Source organism: Lipotes vexillifer, unplaced genomic scaffold, assembly GCF_000442215.2.
Source record: "Lipotes vexillifer unplaced genomic scaffold, Lipotes_vexillifer_v1.1 scaffold149, whole genome shotgun sequence".
Taxonomy (NCBI): Eukaryota; Metazoa; Chordata; class Mammalia; order Artiodactyla; family Lipotidae; genus Lipotes; species Lipotes vexillifer.
This window is the reverse complement of record NW_006779962.1, coordinates 108,763-126,864: the sequence shown is the minus strand read 5'-3', so window position 1 is coordinate 126,864 and position 18,102 is coordinate 108,763. Positions and strand designations below refer to the sequence as shown.

Here is an 18,102-nt window from a genome sequence, read left to right as displayed (position 1 = left end):
GAATGCCACAGTGTCCACGGGGCCGAGGGTAGGGAGCTCCATGGGGGGCTTGAACCCCGACCTGTGGAGTGGGGAGTGGGTCCTGCATCCCTGTACCCCATCCAGCCTTCTGTCCTCATCTCCCCACACAGTTCCTGATGCCCTGCACAGAACCTCCTGCAGTGCACATCCTCCAGGGGTGCTAACAGAGGGAAGGAAGGAAGGAAGGAGGGAAGGAAAGAAGGAGGGAAGGAGGGAGGGGAGACGAGGGTCACACGAGTGAGAGTGTGAGTCAGCAGGTGCTTGGGTGAACAGGTAAATGAATTAATGAGTAAATGGGAGACTAGTGAAGGAATGAAAATCTGAGTGAGGTGGCTTGAGGGAGTGACTCAGTGAGTGAACGAGGGACTGAAGGAATGAGGCCCACCCCGAGTTGCACGGAGGCGCTGGCCCGGAAGCCCCCCCCGCCTGCTGCCGGCTCCTGGGGAAGCCCCGGAGCCGCGGCCCACGCACCATGACGTTCAGGCCCTGGTTGGTGGGCCCCTGCGCCACGATGTACTCGATTCCCGTCTCGTACACGTCCATGGGCCGCCGGTACTTGACCACGGTGCCGGCGATGTTGAAATTCTTGGGGCTGTCCACCTTGAAGTTGCCATTGAAGAAATAGTAGCCGGCTTCATCTGCAAGAGCTGAAAGGGCACAGCTGCCTGGTCACCTGAGCCGGAGCGGCCGGAGTGGGGGTGGAGGGGTGGGGGTGGGGCAGGACCTCGCACTCGGGACCTCTGGCCAGCCTGTGGATCCCTGTGACCCTCCCCAAACAGCCAAAGCCAGGAAACTCCACGTCGTGGGAGTGGGGCGCTCTGTTTGCACACGGCATGTGGCCCTGGCCAGGGAGATGTGGGTCCTCCTTCCCATCAGCCTAAAATAAACAAGGGCTTGTCTGGACGACTGAGGGTGGCTGGCCCCGGGCCCACTTGGTCCTGCCGTTCCGGCCGCCTCCGAAGGGGCTGGGGCTGAGAGGTGATGTAGGGCATAGGGACCGAGCGGCCAGGTCGAGACACACGCTGGACAGCAGGTGTCCGCCAGGTTGGGGACTTCCCCCATGTGAGCCGGGGTGACCTGGCATCCCCAGCTTCCCCTCCCCCGACACGGGGAGGGGACCGCTGTGCCCCGCCAGGGCCCAGGCCGAGCAACACTGCAGCCCTGTCCCAGCGGCCCCAGCAGGCCCTACCTGACCCCAAGCTGACCAGTTCCCTGCTCTCGCTGGGAGCATGACATTCTGCCGCCCAGACCGGGGGACCCGGCTGACCGTTTGCCGGATCGGCCCATTTCCCCCGGTGTGGCTCCCAGTCAGCCTCTCTCTGAGGCAGGGTGCCGGTGGACACTTGGAACCGAGGACTTCAGAAGGACATACACTCCCAGAACTGGAGCGCGATGACGCCCAGACAGCGGGAACGCACGTGCAGCCCCCCTCAGTGGGCTGGGACATCTGTCCAGAGGCGGGACGGCTGGCCCTCCCTGGGGGCCCTGGGCCCGGGGGGCGGGGCTCCACCTCGGGGACAGTGTGTCTTCCAGAGGGTTTCTTTAGAGCCCGTGCCAGGAACTGGCCCGAAGGTGGGGAAGAGTTCAGCTTCCAAAGCTCCTGAGGCAACTCCAAGCAGGGGAGACGGGCGGTTAATTTATTATCAGGCAGACGCAGCAAGCAGGACGCGTCTGCTGGAAAAACACCCTCCGTGTGGCAACGTTGAAAACTAACGGGGATAACAGCGGGAGCTGGGCGAGGGGGACACGGACGGGCTGGGTCTGTGCACAGGGTTAAATCCCCGGCCCGAGTCCAAACCTGTTTCCTGACAGTAATGACCTTCCTTCCTGCGGCTTTCCCAGTGCTCCGAGGCCGCCCTTGGTATTTCCACACGTCTGTTTCAAGAACGATGGCTTTGCAGCCAGCTCTGGGAACACGGTGTTTCCTGGCCTCACCACCCTCCCAGCGGGCCACAGCGCAACCGGCCTGGCAGAGGCCTGGCCCCCGTGCTCGGGCCGCAGGGGCTGGGGCCTGGAGCGTGCAGACCCGCCGGCTGGGGGCTGGAGCTCAGGGCCCCAGGCACTGGGGCCCCGGGGCCTGAAGGGCTCAGAGCCCGTGCTGGGCCCAACCTTGAGGACCTTTAGCAAAGACCCACCCTCTACCCCGGTGTCCCCTTACCAGGGTGGTCGCGCCCCACCAGCCCTGGCCCCCGAGAAGCTGCCCTGAGAGGGAGGGAGGTGAGCCCTGCCCGGGTCCCCCATCTGCCCTGCGCAGATCGGCTCACAGATGTCAGTACCTGCCCTCCTCGGCCAGAAGGGGCTCCCCCGGGGGTGCAGACAAGGTGCATTGACCTGCCAACTTCCCACTACACAGGGAGCCCTTCCAGAAATTGTCACCAACGTGGGGCCTCACCGCCTCAGCCACCATGCAAATGACTCCAGAATCCTCAAGGACCCCTACTGAATCCAGCTTCCCACCAGAGACAGTCCAGTGGCCAAAACATCAACTCGAGGGCCCCAGATGGGAGTTTGAATCCCACCCCTGCTTCTCATCACCCTTGGCCTCAGACTGGCCACCTACTCCTTCTCGCTCTGCCTCAACCTTCTCAGCCCGAGTCTCACTCCTTGGACCTGGGGGCGGGGGCAGCGGGGGGAGCAGAGAGGCGGCCGCCAGCGCCTCCAGCTTTTGCCTGTGCCTTGCCCTCCAGGGACAGGGAACTCACTACCTGAGTCATGACCCCCTCCATTATTAAGCAACTCTGAGTGCAAGACCTCTGCACACATGGGGGTGAGGTCAGCCTCCCTACGACCCCCACCCCACCGCCACATGCTACACACGTGCACCCACCCAGGTCAAGCTCTGGCTTCTGGGGCCATCCCTCTCGTGCAAGAAGGGACCCAAGGTCAAGTGTCCCCTGTCCACACATAACCCACACATTTCACCCCATGCAAAACCATAAGCCCCTGTGAAGCCACCCAGGCCCCACATACACACCTAGGACATCCGCAGACTTTTTCCGCTCCACAATCTGGATGTCTCGGGCGCCGGCCGGGATGTGGGTCACCAGAGAGTAACCTGGGGGACACGGAACAACGGTGAGCGGCAGGCCGGCTGTGGCCACTGCCTCTCGATTGCAAAGGCAACGCTGGACAGCAGTCACCACCCTCCTGCACTCCTGGTGTGTGAGGGGCAGCGTCTAAGGGCAGCCCCTCCCCCCCGCCAGAGCTGTGCACCTGGGGCCCAGGAGGCAAGTCCAGGACCTGGCGGAACACGCCCTGCCACGGGAGAGCTGATCCGCCGCTCCGGCACGGCCCCAGCATTCCCCGCTTCTGAGACACTTTCCTACCAAGGCTGTGGGAGATGCTCCCTGGTACCTGCCCTGTCCCTCCCGAGGCACACCACAGGCCACAGGCCACAGGGACCGTAAGACTGCTGGAGTCAACATACTTGGGTCCTGCTCTGCCACCACCACCAAGGTGACCCTGAGCAGGCTGCTGCAGAACTTGGGCCTCAGTTTTCTCGCCTGTACAGGGATGACGGCCCCCACTCTAGCTGACGGAGGAGGTTCCGGATAGCACAGAGCCTGGCCCTGAGGACGTCATCACCGGTGCTATTTTAGGAACCCACGTTGTCATACCATCACGTTGATTTTAAAGGCTTGCTACATTCAGAGGTGTAAATGAGAGAGTACGAGGCCCCAGCTCAGGGCCTGTCATCGAAGGCCCCAGTCAGGTGGGGCGGCAGCCACGGAGACCCTCACAGAGCCCTCAACAAAGGGACCAAGGGTCTTGGGGGGCAGCCCTCAGAAAGAAAAGCCTTCCGGGAGAAGGTGGCGAGGGGCTTCTCGAATCAGGTTTGCCGGGGCCGATGCTCAGGTCACCCGAGGGGCACGTGGGCCCGCCTGCCAGGTGAGCCGCTCCTGCCGGCCGCCCCTCTTTACGGCCCCCTGAAGACCCTGAGCTGGTCCTTCCGGCCAGCGGGGTGCCCCTAAGTGCCTGACCACTGGCTCTCTTGGCAGGAGGACAGGAGCAGCCGTGACCTGCAGTATCGGCCGACTTCCGGAGTATATGCGTTTCCACCCACTGTGGCCGATGTCAAGCTGCCAGCTTGTGTCGCTGGGTGCAGAGTCGGGAACAGGGACACAGTCGTTTACCTGCTGCTCTAGTTTTTCCAGCGGACAGACACAAGGGTCATAGAGATAAAACGATTAGGAAATGGTGACTTTGCCTAAATATCATTTACTTAAATAAAGGTTTATATGTGTTAGTTTTTAAATTAGCATCCAGCTCCCAGATTCTTCACCATAGCTGCCTCGCACACATCTACCAGGGGAGCATGTGGGTCAGTGCTTAGGACCACAGACCCGGGAGCAGGCTGTCTGGCTTCACACCCACCTCTGCCTCTTCTGGCTATGTGACTTTAACCTACTTTCTTAACCTCTGTTTCCACATCAGTAAAATGACAACAGTGGTAGTCCCCGCCCGGAGTCAAGAGCTGGGAGCGAGTTAACCGTGCTGCACCTGGCTCCGTGCGGTGCACTTGGTAGAGTTATAGGTGGGCTTGGTTAAGGGTCAGCCCCGGGCCCCCAAGCTGAGAGCTCCACGCGGGCATGAACCTTACTGCAGCGCCTGGCACCCAGGAGGCGCTCAGAAAGAGACGCACCCTCTGAACCCTGCCTCTGCCAGCTCCACGCCCCAGGATCTGGCAGAAGGTCCCAAAAGCAGGTTTGTGAAAGGAAGGGAGGAAAGGCGCGATGTCTTTGCCCGCGCCCCTCCCATAGCGAGGCCTCTGAAGAAAGCGGCCTCTGCCCACTGTGCTCGCCCTGCCTTATTCAGACCCCTGTCCAGCGGGGCTTCCGCTAAAGACACCCCTCCTTTCCTTACCCCGCCTCTCCTCAGTCGGCATGTCCATCCCTGGGTCCCTCGTCCAAGCCCTATAACTCTAACTCCAAAATTGTCCGTCCCCTCCACCTCCAGGACACGTAGGGGTCCCGACAGCCAGGCCCGTGGGGGCTCTCAAGGGGTTGGCTCTAGTCCAGACGCGCCTGGCCTCACTGAGGGACCTCGAGCCGGCAATTCCCACCCTGGGCCTCAGTTTCCCCATCTGTTAAATGGGTTTCAAGCTGCCCTACCTTTCCCAGTCTGGAGGCTGTGATAACCCAGTTTAATCCCGCAAGCATTAACTGAGACCCAGGAATGTATTCAGTTCAAGACTGAGTATTATAAGCACAATCCTTCCAAAAGTGCAAAGTCCTATCACAGGCACAGACCCCCTGCCCGCCCCTCCCGCAACCCCCAGGAGGGCTGGACCAGAGCTGCATGCGAACACGAAGCCACACGGGCACAGCCGTGAAAACTGACAAGCTGCTGCCTGAGGAAGAAAGGGGCTGGCTCTGCGGTGCGGTCGGCCTGGAGCTGGCGGGAGCCTGGGCACCCCTTCAGCCCTTGAAACTCGGGTTTGAGAGCTTAGGCCCCAGAATCTGTGCGCCCAGACCCCAATCTCATATCAGCGGTGAGGACGGAACGTGTGCCTCAGTTTCCCCCTTTCAAGGATGGTGTTAACATCTCCCTGAAGGCTGTGCTTGGGTCAAATGTGGTCCCCAGTCTCCGTGAGCACTGCGGCACCTGGCATCCAGCAGGTGCTCAACACAGCTGCTGCTCTTCCTGTAGCCAAGGGGGGCCTTACAGAGCCACTGGCCAGCCCTGCTGGGCCTGGGTGGAGGATCGGGGGGCCCAGGAGGGGAAGGACCCTGCACAGTCACTTAGCAGCCGGCGGCAGGATCCCACGGGCCCTGGACCCAGAGCGGCGGGGGCTCTTACCCAGGTGGGCGTTCCCCTTGCGGTAGTTGCCTGTCACGTGGGTGCAGCTGCTTCCGTCCCCCTGGCAGACGCCACACTTGTCCAGCGTGTGGGTGGAGAACAGCACCCCGTCACAGCCGATGGGCTGCAGGAAGGGAGGCGGAGAGGCTGCTGGGAGGGCGCCGAGGCCCGGGCCCCGGGGCCGCCACTGCCTGGGTGGACAGGTGGGCGGCCGGCGCAAGGAGACCGGTGGTGCTTCTGCTACAATGTTGAACAACCTCACATTTTCCAGACACGCAGACCCCTCGCAGGTCGGCAAGCTTGCAGGACGTGCCGTCGCGGGCGGGGACCATGAGTTGGCGCTGGCCGTCCACGGTGGTGCAGTGCAGGTCGCACGGCTTGCTGGAGATGTGCACGTAGTCATCTGATGGGGGGGACAGGGTCTCAGGGCGGCTGGCGGGGGCCAGAGTCAGGGACCTCCCCTCCCCCGCACTGAGACGGCACTTCTTTCATGGCACAGACGGGGAAACGGAGGCCTGGAGAATGGAAAGAACTTGCCTGGGGTCTCAGTGGCAGAAACGGACCAAGATGCAGGTGATCTGGCCCAGCCCAGGCTCTGGAAGTCCAGCCTCTGCCGCCCTGTGAGTGGGGGGCAGTGTCCCCTCTGCAGGAGGTCTGAGCCGACTTGATGGCCCTGGGCTGCCGGTCCTGGGGACCCTGCACTTACCCGCTGAGCGGGAGAGGCCAAGTCATTTACACTGCCGCCTGAACTACTTATGACCTGGGACAAGACCCCCCGCCCCCTCTGGGCCTGTTTCCCCACCTGCCTACCCACTGGACGAGGACACTCCCTCCCACAGGCCCCAGGAAGTGACCATCAGGTATAGATCCTGCCAGAGAATTCGCTGCTGGGTGGCCCAGGGCCACGGTACCGGGATAGAGCGGCTTCCACTGGTGCGTCCGCCCGTTGTACACACGGGAGTTGAAGGAGATGCACTGCTCCTCGCGGAAGCTCCTCCCGTCCGGCGGACACTCCTGGGAAGCGGGAAGACAGGGCGGGAGGCTCTGGGAGGGACTCGGCCCGACAAAAGCATTTTTGTCCAGGCAGAGCAGGAAGTGGCTCTCCTTGCTCTCCGTCTCTCGGGCTCTCTGGAAGGAGGGAGGGAGGACCGGGCCTCCAGCACCCACGTGTGCTGGCCCTCCCCGTGCTCTGGGCTGGATCCTTTCAGCCCCACCGCCCCGGCCGTCTCCCCGGCTGCACATGGAGCGGCAGGGACGCCGGCCTCGGCGGTGCTCGCGCGGGGTCCCCACTCGCCCCGCGTCCTCGGGCGGGGGCCCATCTGCGTGTCCGCAGCCGTAGCCGCAGTGCCCAGGACACGGGCATGGACTGCGTGGGCCTGACTTTGTAGCAGAGGAGCCCGCGGGGCAGACGGGAGGGGCCTGTGCGGCCCGGCTGCTCACGCCGCGGCCAGAAGCCAAAGTGGGCCAGGGATCCCTCCCGAGCTCACGTCAGGAGGGCAGCTGGCCGGTGAGGCCAGCACAGAGGCCATGGCCGCTCACCTCCCTCCAGCCCCTAACTCCCCACGCGTGCCCACACAGACAGACACACAGACACGTGGACGCAGGGACGTGGGGACGCGCAGCGTCATCTCTCTGCCCCGCCCCCGGTCCCGGGGGTCCGGTTCAGACTGGCTTTGGCCCCATCGAGAGGTGACCGGAGGGTGAGCCAGAGTCGGCACCTCCTGCCCAGACCCGGCCACCTCGGTGCAGCACGCGACTGACAGAAGGTTTGGGTGCTGAGGGCGCGGAGAGCAGAGGCGGGCGCACAGGGGGGATGCTGGTGACTCCAGTCCCCCGGGGAGACCCGCGAGGAGGGTTCACGCCGAGCGCAGGGGCCGCGTGTGCCCCTAGACCCCAGACCTTGAGGTCGTGCTGGAGTTCCGCCAGCAGAAGCGGGTCCTTTTCCCCTCAGGTGCCCGCAGCCCGCGGTGGGCACCACAGATTTGATTTGATGCAGGAAGCGGGAGTTCTGAGCCTGGGGGCCCTCACCACCTTTCTCTTCAACAGGGTGTAAGTGGCAGGCCCTGGACACAGTGTCCAGAGGGCCCGGGGCCACCGGGAAGCTGCCCTGAGACCTGCCAGAGAAGGGGGATTGGGGAGGGGGTCCCGGCTGGCGGAGCCTCACCTGCACTCTGCAGAGCTGGTACCTCTTGGACGTGCCCGTGCAGGTCCGGTTCCCAGCGCCCATGACAGACGTCCTCCTGGCGGGAGGACACGGGCTGCAGCCCTGACCCTGCTTCTGCTCCTGGGCGGCCTCTGGGCTACTCCTCCACCACGCTGCCCCCAAGCCTGCTCTGATTCCTCTGACCGAGGCCTCCTTCCTCCCCACTCGAGCCCCGCTGCTGCACCAGAGCCCTCTCATGTCACTGGTATTCAGGTAGTTTGAGGGTGTTTCTTAGCCCCTTCTTCGGGGGAAGGGTGAGATCCAATTCACCTCTCTATCCCCAGCACACAGCAGAGGGTCTTAGGACACAGAGTTAGTAATGAAATAACATTTACCATGTATGGGCCCTGTGCTGCAGTGCATACACACACACTGTCTCTTGTATTCTCAGAAATGTCAGGTGGGCTCGAGCATAATCTCCACCCCACAAATGAGGAAACTGATGCTCAGAGAGGTCGAGTGACTTGCCCAAGGTCACACAGCTAGGAAGTAGCCGAGGCAAGATTTGAACCCAGGTCTGGCCAACAGTAACCACTGCACCTTGTGCTTTCCCCATGTTTATTCAACTCAGGTCTTCAGAAGAGAAGCCCAGGGTGGGCCTGACCCCTCACTGAAAGAGCCCTAGAAATGGAGCAGGACGAACCCCAGGACGCTGTTGCCTGGGACCCAACAGAAGCCACGTCCCCAACGGAGGCCAATGAAAAGACTGACTTGCTCACCTGGCCCGTGCAGCCTCAGACTGAAGACCCCTCCCCACCCGAGACCTCCCACCTCCCAGGCCTCCCTTTCCCGTGCAAGCGGCCCCACTTTCACGCCAGCCCCTCAGGGCCGTGTGCTCAAGCCCCGCACCTCTGCTGCAGGCAGTGCCGCTCCTGGGACGTCACCCCAGCCCCGCAGCTGCGGGAACACGCCGTCCACTTGGTCCACTCTCCCCACCAGTAGGCGGTGGCATCGGTGCCCGCCTCCAGGCTGTTGGATGTTGGGCTGTTGTCCTGGGTGAGAGGCCCCACGACAGTTAGAAGGAGGCTGGAGCACCTGGCCGGACGGGCCTGCCGTCCCCGTGCCCTGGACAGGAGGACACAGCCCCCTGGGTGGGTTGCTCGAAGCCTGGGCTCAGACCTCCAGGGCGGTCTCTGGGGGACCTCCCAGGGAGCTGTGGGCCTCAGGTCCTGCCCCATCTGGGGATCTGGAACATCCTGGGAGCTTGGCGGGATCCTGAGGCTGAACCTAACCATCCTTTCTTTCCCCCGAACAAGCTGGGTTCTGCAGGACCCAAACCCGCCCGTCTACACGCCACACTCCGGGGCTTCTCTCAGAAGGTGAGCCGTCAGCCCCTGTCCTGCCGAATCGGCAAGGACTCTGGAGTGGCCGGAGCCCCGCACTCAGGGGCTGGCCTGACTGGCTTGCAAGGCACGTTCCTGGGAGGGGGAGGGGATCTGGGAAGGCACTCCAGGACCCCCGGACCCCTGCCCCTTGTCTGCCACCCAGCCCTCAGCGTCAGCCCACCTGGGCGAAGGATCGTGCTCCCCACTCACCATGGCCCCTGTGGACGATGCACCCCCAGCCACAAGTGCCAGAGCCAGCAGGGACCAGGCCCAGCGTGAAGGCTGCCATCTGCCATCCATCCTAGGAAGCAAGGGCACAGTCACTGCCAGGCCAGGTCCAACTCCTCCTGCAGCTGGCTGGAGTCCGCTTTGGGGAAAAGCCCCTGGAGCCCACCCAGTGCTGAGGCCTGAGGTTATCTGGGATTGGTTGGTAGTGGCGGTCTGGTGGCCCTGTAGGGAGGGCTCGGTGAATGATTAGAGATGCCTGCACGGGCTTGAGACACCAGGGTGGTGGTGTGCACGCTAAGCCTGTACCACCTGATCTGAGGGCGTCTGGGGACATGGGCCACGCTTTGCCTCTGAATAACTGAGCTGCCTGGAGAGAAACCCAGGGACACCTATAGGCCCAGGCTGCATTCATTGGATGAAGGAGCTGAGGGTCGATCCATTACCTTGGCCGGTAGACCCGACCCAAGGAAGAGCACCTTGGGATTTTTATCTGTTCAGCGCTTGCTGGCCACGTGGGAGAATGATCCTTCCCATCGGCTACGTGGAGCTGCTGGAGGGGGCCGTGGACGCCACAGACTCTGCCAGGCCCCCTCCCTCCCTGGACACAGCTTCCCCCTGCCCTGAGGGACCCCACGCTGGGCAGAGCCCAGGCATCTGTGCCCCCTCCTTCCCAAGAGAAGACACACAGCTTGTGCCTCTGGAGTGTTGGAGTGAGGGTGGCCTAGGACCACGGGGCTGTCTCCCAGGAAGTCAGCACCCTCAGCCCAAAACACTACTGGACCTCCGTGCCAGGGGTCAAATCAAGGGGAGCCTGCAGCCTCCTGGGCCCTCAGCCTCCCCTATCTGTCCCTGAGACGGAGGAGTGGGGCCTACAGTGGCCTCTGTCCAGGGTTTGTCTCAGGTCCTGAGTGTCACTTGCCAGAGGGTTGGAGGAGCTTCCGAAGCCATCGAGCCCATCGCCCTAGAGCCTGGAACCAGAGAGGGGAGCCAACTTGCCCAAAGCAACACAGCCAGGTGGCCGACCAGCCCCCAGACCCCAGAGCAAACTCAGGGACTAATTCCAGGGAAAGTAGGCAGGAAAGCCCCCTCCCCCACGCCTGCCAGCCCTGAAACCAAGTCCACATCTGCCCCCTTCCCTCCTCCTTCAAACCCTCGTTTCCGCACAGCTCAAGCACCTGCAAATTTTCAAGAGTTACGCCAAAGACACCCTCACACCCCAAGAATGTCTCTGCCCTCTCTCTGCCCCAGGCGAGGCGGCAGTACACCCCAGAGCCTGGAGCCAGAGCCCTTGAGATCCGCACCTCCCGGCCGCCAGCCTGCCACCGCTCCAGCCGGCTGCCGCCCCTCCCCCGCAGGCCTCCATCTACACCCCCCAGCCTCCCGCAGGCACAGAGGCCCCTCGGCGTCCCATTGGCTCGTCTGTGCCCCGGCTCCTGCCTGCAGGCTGAAGACAGGTGCTGAGCGGCTGCACACTTGGTTTTCATTAAGGCTCCCAGACACCGCTGGCTGCGGGCCAGGCCCGGCTCACGCGGGACCCATCCCTCCCTGGGGTCCAAAAACAGCCACCGGCCGGCGGGAGAGACTTGCCGTGCAAACAAGGGCTTCAGGCGCGGTAGGCTAGGAGCTGAGGGGCCCCCCCGCGCCCGCGCTCGGAGGGTCTGGACCCCTCCCCACCAGCTCTGCTCCTGTTACATAACGGCTCCCCCGAGGGGCCCGGGGATGCCATGCATGCACTTGGGGCTGCATCTCGTGCCCTGGCAGGGCTGCGGTGGGAAGCGGGACGGCGGGGAGGAGGCCTACCTGGCCGGAGGTCAGCAGGTTGTCCTCGGAAGAAAGGGGCCGAGCGTCTGCTGCGGGCAGGCGGCGCCAGGTGCGCGGTGCGGGGGAGCCTCGGGGCGCAGAGGGCTGCGGGCTGGGCCTCTCTCCCTTCCTTTTCCTCCCTCTCGCCGCCTCCCTCCTCCACTTCAAAGAGCACCCACGAGAGGGGGTTCCCGGGAGGCGCGCAGCCCAGTGGCAGCTCCGCGGCGCGGCGGCCTTTATAGCTGTCAGGCAGACAGGGAGGAACTCACACTTCCCACCAGGCTGCTCCCCCCTCCCGCCGCCCGCCGGCCGGCCTGGCGCACACTTTAACCCGCTCCGCGCCTCTGGAGCCCGGCCAGGCCGGCCCAGCTGCCTGCTGACTGCTGCCGCGGCCACGAGCAGGAAGGCCGCCTTCCCAGGTCCAGAACGCGGGACTGCGTGTCCGGGTGTCCAGACGGAGCGCCCCCTGGCCCGGGGTCACAGGGGAGGTTGGCGGCGGCAAAGCCGAGCCCCAGGCTTGGTCCTTCGGATTTCTGCTTCCAGAGGGGGCCCAGTCTCCGCCACTCCCCAGAATGGAGTCTGGGGTGTATGAGGCATCCAATCCGACAGCTCCGTTTTACGGACGGAAAGACTGAGGTCGAGAGGGGACACCATGCTCTGAGGTCACCCAGCCAGCCTTGGAGAGATTCTCCTGAGAACGGAGGCCTGAGCAGGCGGAGGGACTGAGGGAGACTCAGCAAGGCTCAGCGGAGGGTTCCGGGGAAGGGACAGAAGTGCCCACGGCCTGCGGACCAGACGGCTAGGATGGCCAGAGCCAGTCGGGGGGAGGTGCGCGGAACTCTGCAGATGTTCAGCACCAGCTTGGCAGGGCACAGCGGCCTGGCTGGGCGCGGGCCAGCTGGGCAGCCCCTGGCAGGCCGGCGTGGGGCTCCAGCCTGTGTTCCTGCTGAGTCAGAGCGTGGAGCAGAGCACGGAGCCAGCGGCACGCACTTTGGCCCCCGGGCACCCAGGGAGGAACCCAGACATTGCAAGTTGCCCCGCACACCAGGCTGCCTGGAGCCCACCCTCCCGGCACCTCCACGCGGTGGGGGTGGAAGTGGGGCGGCCCTGAGCCACTTCATCCATACCCCTGCCTCTGCGCTGCAGAAGGCTCCCAGTGGCGCCTGGAAATCCCTCCCCCTCCCTGCACCCTCCCTGCCGGAAGGAACCGTGGCGAGCTCGACTGAGAATCATTCCACCCCTGGGAAGGTTCTGCCACCAACAGGAATGGTCGGGGAGCAGAGCCAGAGATGATCCTGAAACCAACAACGCCTGCAGCCCTGCATCGAGTCCGCCCTCTGTGCTGAGAGCTAGGAGGTCAGCATCCTTGCTCTCCCCATTTTACAGATGGAGGAACTAAGGCCCCGAGACCGCTGTGTGGTGCCCTGGGTCGCACGTCTGGGGGCGGCACATCAGGGACCCCAGCATCCTTACTGAGCACATCCTCTCCATCTGGCAGGTTCTTGTATCACGTTCATCCTCCGCAGACCCTCTGGGAGGCAGGTCTCATCCATCTCATTTTCCCCCTGGGGCCCCTGGGTGGTTGGGTGGAACCAAGACTCAAACCCAGGTCCACGCTGCCCCCTGGGGTCAGCATGCTGAAGCGCAGACAGGATGGAACCCGTCACGCGGCACTGGTGCACGTGCACACACGCATGCACACACACAACCTCACAGGCACACACAGGGGCACACGCTAATGCACACACAGGCACACACACTCACCGACCGCTCACAGACACACTGCTGATCACTCGCACTCTGGGGCCTCTGCCCCCACCCCCGCCCCGCCCGCTGAGCGCCAGGGCTCTGCATCCCCGGGCACACTCCCGAGCTCTCCCGGCATTGCTGGATCCACGTCCAGCCAGCACCAGGGTGACTAACAGTTTCCCTTGGGAGGGACCCTACAGCCAGCTGACGCAAACACCCCAGCGCCTTCTCTTAGCTCAGTGGGACAGTGCCTGGGAGGCGGGCTGCCACCCCCAGCTCTGGGACCTCTAGCAGGTGTGTGACCTGGGCGGGCTACACGTCCACCCTCACCCCACCCTCTACCTCCAGAAGCCGGCCGGGGTTCCCCCACCCTGAAGGACTCCAGCGAGCCCCCAGACTCCAGACCCGCAGGGAGCTGTGACCACTGCTTGGTCCACTGGTGGTCTGGGGGTTTCGGAGGGAGACGTCAGGGGTCAGGGAAGTCCCCAGAGCCCCTGAAGACCCTAGGAATTGCGGGGGGCGGCTGGTGATAAAGAATGAAGCACAGGCAGGAGGTGCCTCTGAAGGCCTCGTCAAGTGCCAAGCGCGGAGCCACTGTCAGTTCTGGAGAACTGGTCAGGCTGGGCCTCCTGGCGGGGCCTTAGATGCCCTCGGGACCCACCTCACGGGGTCGCAGCCAGGCCTGGACGGCAGAACCCAGAGTATCTAAGAAGCTTCTAACCAGCAGCACAGTGGGTGACCGGAAGAGCAGCCCAGGCTCAGAAGAGGCCTTGCCTGGGGTCCACGCTCTGCCGTCACCGTGTTGAAGGTTTAATCGTGTTATCTTAGAATTCGTGTTCTCGGAGTGACAATGGATGGGGTGATGGAGTGATGGAGAGACAGAGCTTCTGTTGGGGGACCTCCCACCCCCTGCACCTCTCAGGACTTCCCTCTGCCCTCTGGGGAGCCAGGATCAGACGGAGTCTCCGGTGGGGTCCCAGGCACTCACTCCACAAGCTCCCCATGCCCAAAGGAGCACGACATTAACAGCAAATAAAAACACTCTTATTGTTCGGGAGAGGCCCTTGGAGGAATGAGAAAGTTTTGTCCTGCTTGGTGAACAAGGGGCTCCCCGTTTTGCCCTGAGCCCCACAGGTCACCCAGCGGCCCTCGGAATTGCTGCCTCCCAGCTCTGATGATGCCCGGGGCTCCCTGGAGAGTCACTGAAAGAAATGGCTCAGAACCCCCATCTTGGTTCCCGCTGTCCCCTCTCTGGAGCCCTTCTTTCACACCCATCTGGACGTGCTTGGACCTCCAGATGATTTTCTGAGGACACCTCCTCCAGGAAGCCCACCAGGTGGCCCAGCACTTCGATCTGGCTTCTCGCACTGAGCGGGATCTTCCCCGACCTGTGGCTGTGACCCCACAGAGCAGGGGCTACTCCTGGTTCACACTGTATCTTAGCACCTGCCGGGACCCAGCATCTCAAGCCAGGTGCTCAGTGCGTGGAAGGGTGGATTTGTCTGGCAGTCCTTCGGGGTGACGGTGAGGTGTCCCCGCCACTCTCTGTGTGACCCTGGCTAGAGATGCTGTGGACACCTGTTTTTTCAGAAGGAGATTATCTTTCCACCAGAGCTTTCTGGATGTCTGAAGAGCTTGCAAACAGGAAATTGGGCACATTTCTGAGGGGAAGCGAGGTGAAGCGTGGGAAAACAAGGCGGAAGGGGAAGAGCACACTTGGGGAAGGGAAGGGACGGGGTGGGGGAGGGGTGCAGCGGGCCATGGGATGACCAGTTTGGGAGGTCCCAGTGGTTGGACAGTCACGCCGGGAGCTGGGCCCTGTTCTGTACAGCCAAGTGTCTGAAACAGGGCTCAGAAAGACGGGGACCAGAGCCAGAGCCCCTGTGAAGTGGGTCCTCAACCCTGGCACCCAGAGGCCGGCCAGCATGGCCTGGAGGGTGACGACGTCTACCCTGCCCCCCGATGTCCTGCTGCCCACCCAGAGCCTGGGGCAACCCTGGTCACCTTCTGACAGCAGAGCTCTTGTACCCAACAGGGACTGGGCCACTGCGGGACCATGTGGCCAGTTTGGAGGTGGTTGGCCAGGACTGGAAGAGAACCAGGCTCCAGAGAGAGGCCCAGCAGCCAGTCCCTCCCCGTGAGCTCCCCGGGCAGATGCTCTGGGCCCGGGCTGGCCGCTAGGGAGGACCCACCCCCACAGACCACTGGAGCTCAGCAGGCCGGACCACAAAACAGAGTCCTCCCCCTCCCTCTTTCTCAGCACTGGCATTTTCTATTAGGCCAAGTCTCGAGGTTCAAGTGGGGAGACTTGGGGTGTTTAGAAAGAGGCTCCTTTGTCCCCAAATCTGGAGCAAGGACGGGGCCCCGGGAGGCCCTGTCAGGGCTGGGCAGTAAGCCTGCCGCTGGCCCGCTGGAGCTCCAGGGACAGACCACCGCCGGGCAAGGGGCAGTGAGGCTGGCGGGAGCTGCGTCCTTGAGCTCCTGAATTTCACCGCCTGCCCAGGCACGCAGGCCGAGCCCGGCTGTGCGGGGGGTCACCTCCTGCCGGGACAGCCCCTCCGCTGCCGCAGAGCCTGTCCCTATGCCCTCCGTGACACTATGAGACAGAGACGAGGTGCTCCATTTTGCAGATGGGGAGACTGAGGTTCACCGGACAGAGGGTACACCAAGGCCCCAGAGCTAAGAGGGGTCGGGGCCCTCGCCCAGCTCACCTGGCTGGTGTTCAGGGGCCCGGAGGCAGCTGGAGCTGCTCATTTTCAGTCATTAGCTGAGGACAACACGAATGTTGTCACAACCCCAGCTGCAGAGGCCCCGGATGGTACTCCAGCCTGGGGACCCCAAGGGAGGAATCAGGAGCATCAACACACAGACCCCCTCCCACCAGGGGCAGGAGGGCCTCAGTGGGTCCCTACACAGAGAGCCAAGGGCTGCTGTGCTGTGCTCTGGCGCTGCGGGTCGGGTGTTCAAAACGCGGAGGATGCAAATGCAGCAGCTGGCCCTGCTCTGCTGGGCCGGCTGAGCAGACAGACAGCTGTCGGGGGGGGGGGGGGGGGGCGAGGGTAGGAGGTTGATCAGGGTTCCTCTCCAATCTCAGCTAAACAAAAGGCCCTAGTCTCCTTAATCGACTCCTGGATATTTGCAAAGCAAAGTGTTCTCTCCTCACAGCAGGTATGAGAAAGGAATCCGAGCTGTGTGGCATTCCGGGCATTTCAGCACCTCTATAAAACCAGCCTGCTCCACGCCGAGGGGCCCGAGGGAGGGGAGCTGCCCCGCCAGAGGCCCCCACCCTGCCGGGGACAGGCCCTGCCAGGTCCTGTTGGGACCAGCGCCACCTGCTGGGGAGAGGACGGATGCGCCTGGGGGTCTTGGCTAGGAGCACGCGCCAGGGGCCAGTCTCCCCTCCTCTCCCGGCCTCAGTCTCCTCCTCTGTAAAATGGGGAGAGAGAGACGTCCACCCCCACCCCCACCCCCCGCCTCTAGCTGCTGACACGGCCCAAAGGGACAAAGTAGGAAGAGAGCTCGGCACATGCCGGCCCCGAATGAATGTCTGTGTGTGTAAATGGTTTTCAAGACACACACAGGGGTTCGAATGGAGAGCTCCCCCGCACCAGGGATCAGGCGAGGCCCAGGGCTACAATATTAACGCGGAGGCAAGCCCGGCAAGGGCATCCTGGCAGAAGGAGGGCGCGCAGCCTGTGGCATCTGCTTTGGCCCAAGCACCAGCAGGTGAGGGTGGGGTGGAGTGGGGTATTGGAGGCCAGCCGGTCGGCTGGCGGGACCACCGGAGCCCGGAAGACAGGGAGGCCAGAGCACGTCTCTGCTGTCTCCCAGCCCAGCCCGATCCGGCTCCCCCTACCCTGTGCCTGGGGGCACAGCACCCCCCACAGCAACCGGCCTGCTGCTTCTCTGCCCCACCCAGCTCCCCAGGCCAATCGCTTCCCTGGCCCCAGTGAGAACCGAGGGTCCTTTCAGTCCTATTCAGAGCCGGACGCCTTCCCCCGAGCCAGCTGGCCTGTCTCCAGGCGGCCAGGTCTGCGACGGGAGCCAAACACAGGCTTGCACCCCGACCCCCTTTCTACGCTCCGCCCCCCGCAAAGGGCTACAGCCTTTCTGTAGGGGGGTCCTTGGGCCACCCCCGCCCCCAGGCTGGCCACCTGTCTCCCTGCTTTGGGGCAGCCCCTCTCGCCCCCTTGGTCCTTAATGGTTACAACACATGTGCGGCTCCCCTCCTGCTTCCTCCATCACCTCCCCCTTCTCTTTTTCCCCTCCGCAAGGTTGCAGCCCCGGCCCTGGAGTTTACAGCTGCAAAACACACACACACACACACACACACACACACACACACACACACACACGGTCATGCACAAAACCAACTGTGGAATGTTTTCCTGCTTCTGAGCGGGGTTTACTGCTCCGGGGAGTTCTCTCCTAGCACCTGACCGCTAATCCATCTCCTCGCCACACAATTTCTACTCCTCCTGGAAGCTTGGGCTGGGGGCTGGGGCTGGGCAGAAGCGGGGTGTGGAGAGGTGGGCCGGGATGATCAGGGTCCCCATGACCAGCTTGCAGGGGGTCGCCTGCCTCTTACCCAGAGTTGCACACACGGCACGATCTGGTTTTCCCATTTGGAGAGGGAATGGGGCTCCTAAGTGCCAGACTGAAATGCCCTGCAGTCCCGCCTCCCTGGCCCTTTCATTCATTCTTTTCACAGAGTCATTCATTCAGCCAGTGTCTGCTGACCACCCACCACGTGCCAGGCCTGGCCCCGGGCTTGGGTGGTGAGCTGGCCAGTCGAGGAGTGGGCACACACCCCAAGCAACCCCGCACCAACTGCACGACACAGAGAGCTGGAGGCCTGGACGGGAACGAGTGGCGTGCTGGGGGCCAGCGCAGAGCACCCCAGCTTGCCCGAGCCGGGTGAGGACCCGTCCCCACAGATGTCAGATGTCAGAGGAGGGGGAAGTGTGTGTGCGGGGG

General features: G+C 63.4%; 1 protein-coding gene across 1 annotated transcript in view; it reads right to left on the bottom strand.

The window, feature by feature from the left end:
- The window catches only part of ADAMTSL2 (ADAMTS like 2), a 36,078-nt gene extending 24,642 nt beyond the window's left edge, over positions 1-11,436 (bottom strand). Inside the window, exons 1-9 of the mRNA XM_007453077.1 lie at positions 11,377-11,436; positions 9,559-9,798; positions 8,873-9,015; positions 7,985-8,060; positions 6,732-6,834; positions 6,078-6,223; positions 5,821-5,944; positions 2,996-3,076; positions 493-668 (exon numbers count right to left, since the gene is read on the bottom strand). Coding sequence (XP_007453139.1) covers positions 493-668; positions 2,996-3,076; positions 5,821-5,944; positions 6,078-6,223; positions 6,732-6,834; positions 7,985-8,060; positions 8,873-9,015; positions 9,559-9,648 — 939 coding nt within the window. The 5' untranslated portion in view covers positions 9,649-9,798; positions 11,377-11,436. The remainder of the gene's footprint in view (positions 1-492; positions 669-2,995; positions 3,077-5,820; positions 5,945-6,077; positions 6,224-6,731; positions 6,835-7,984; positions 8,061-8,872; positions 9,016-9,558; positions 9,799-11,376) is intronic.
- Positions 11,437-18,102: the final 6,666 nt, after the last annotated feature.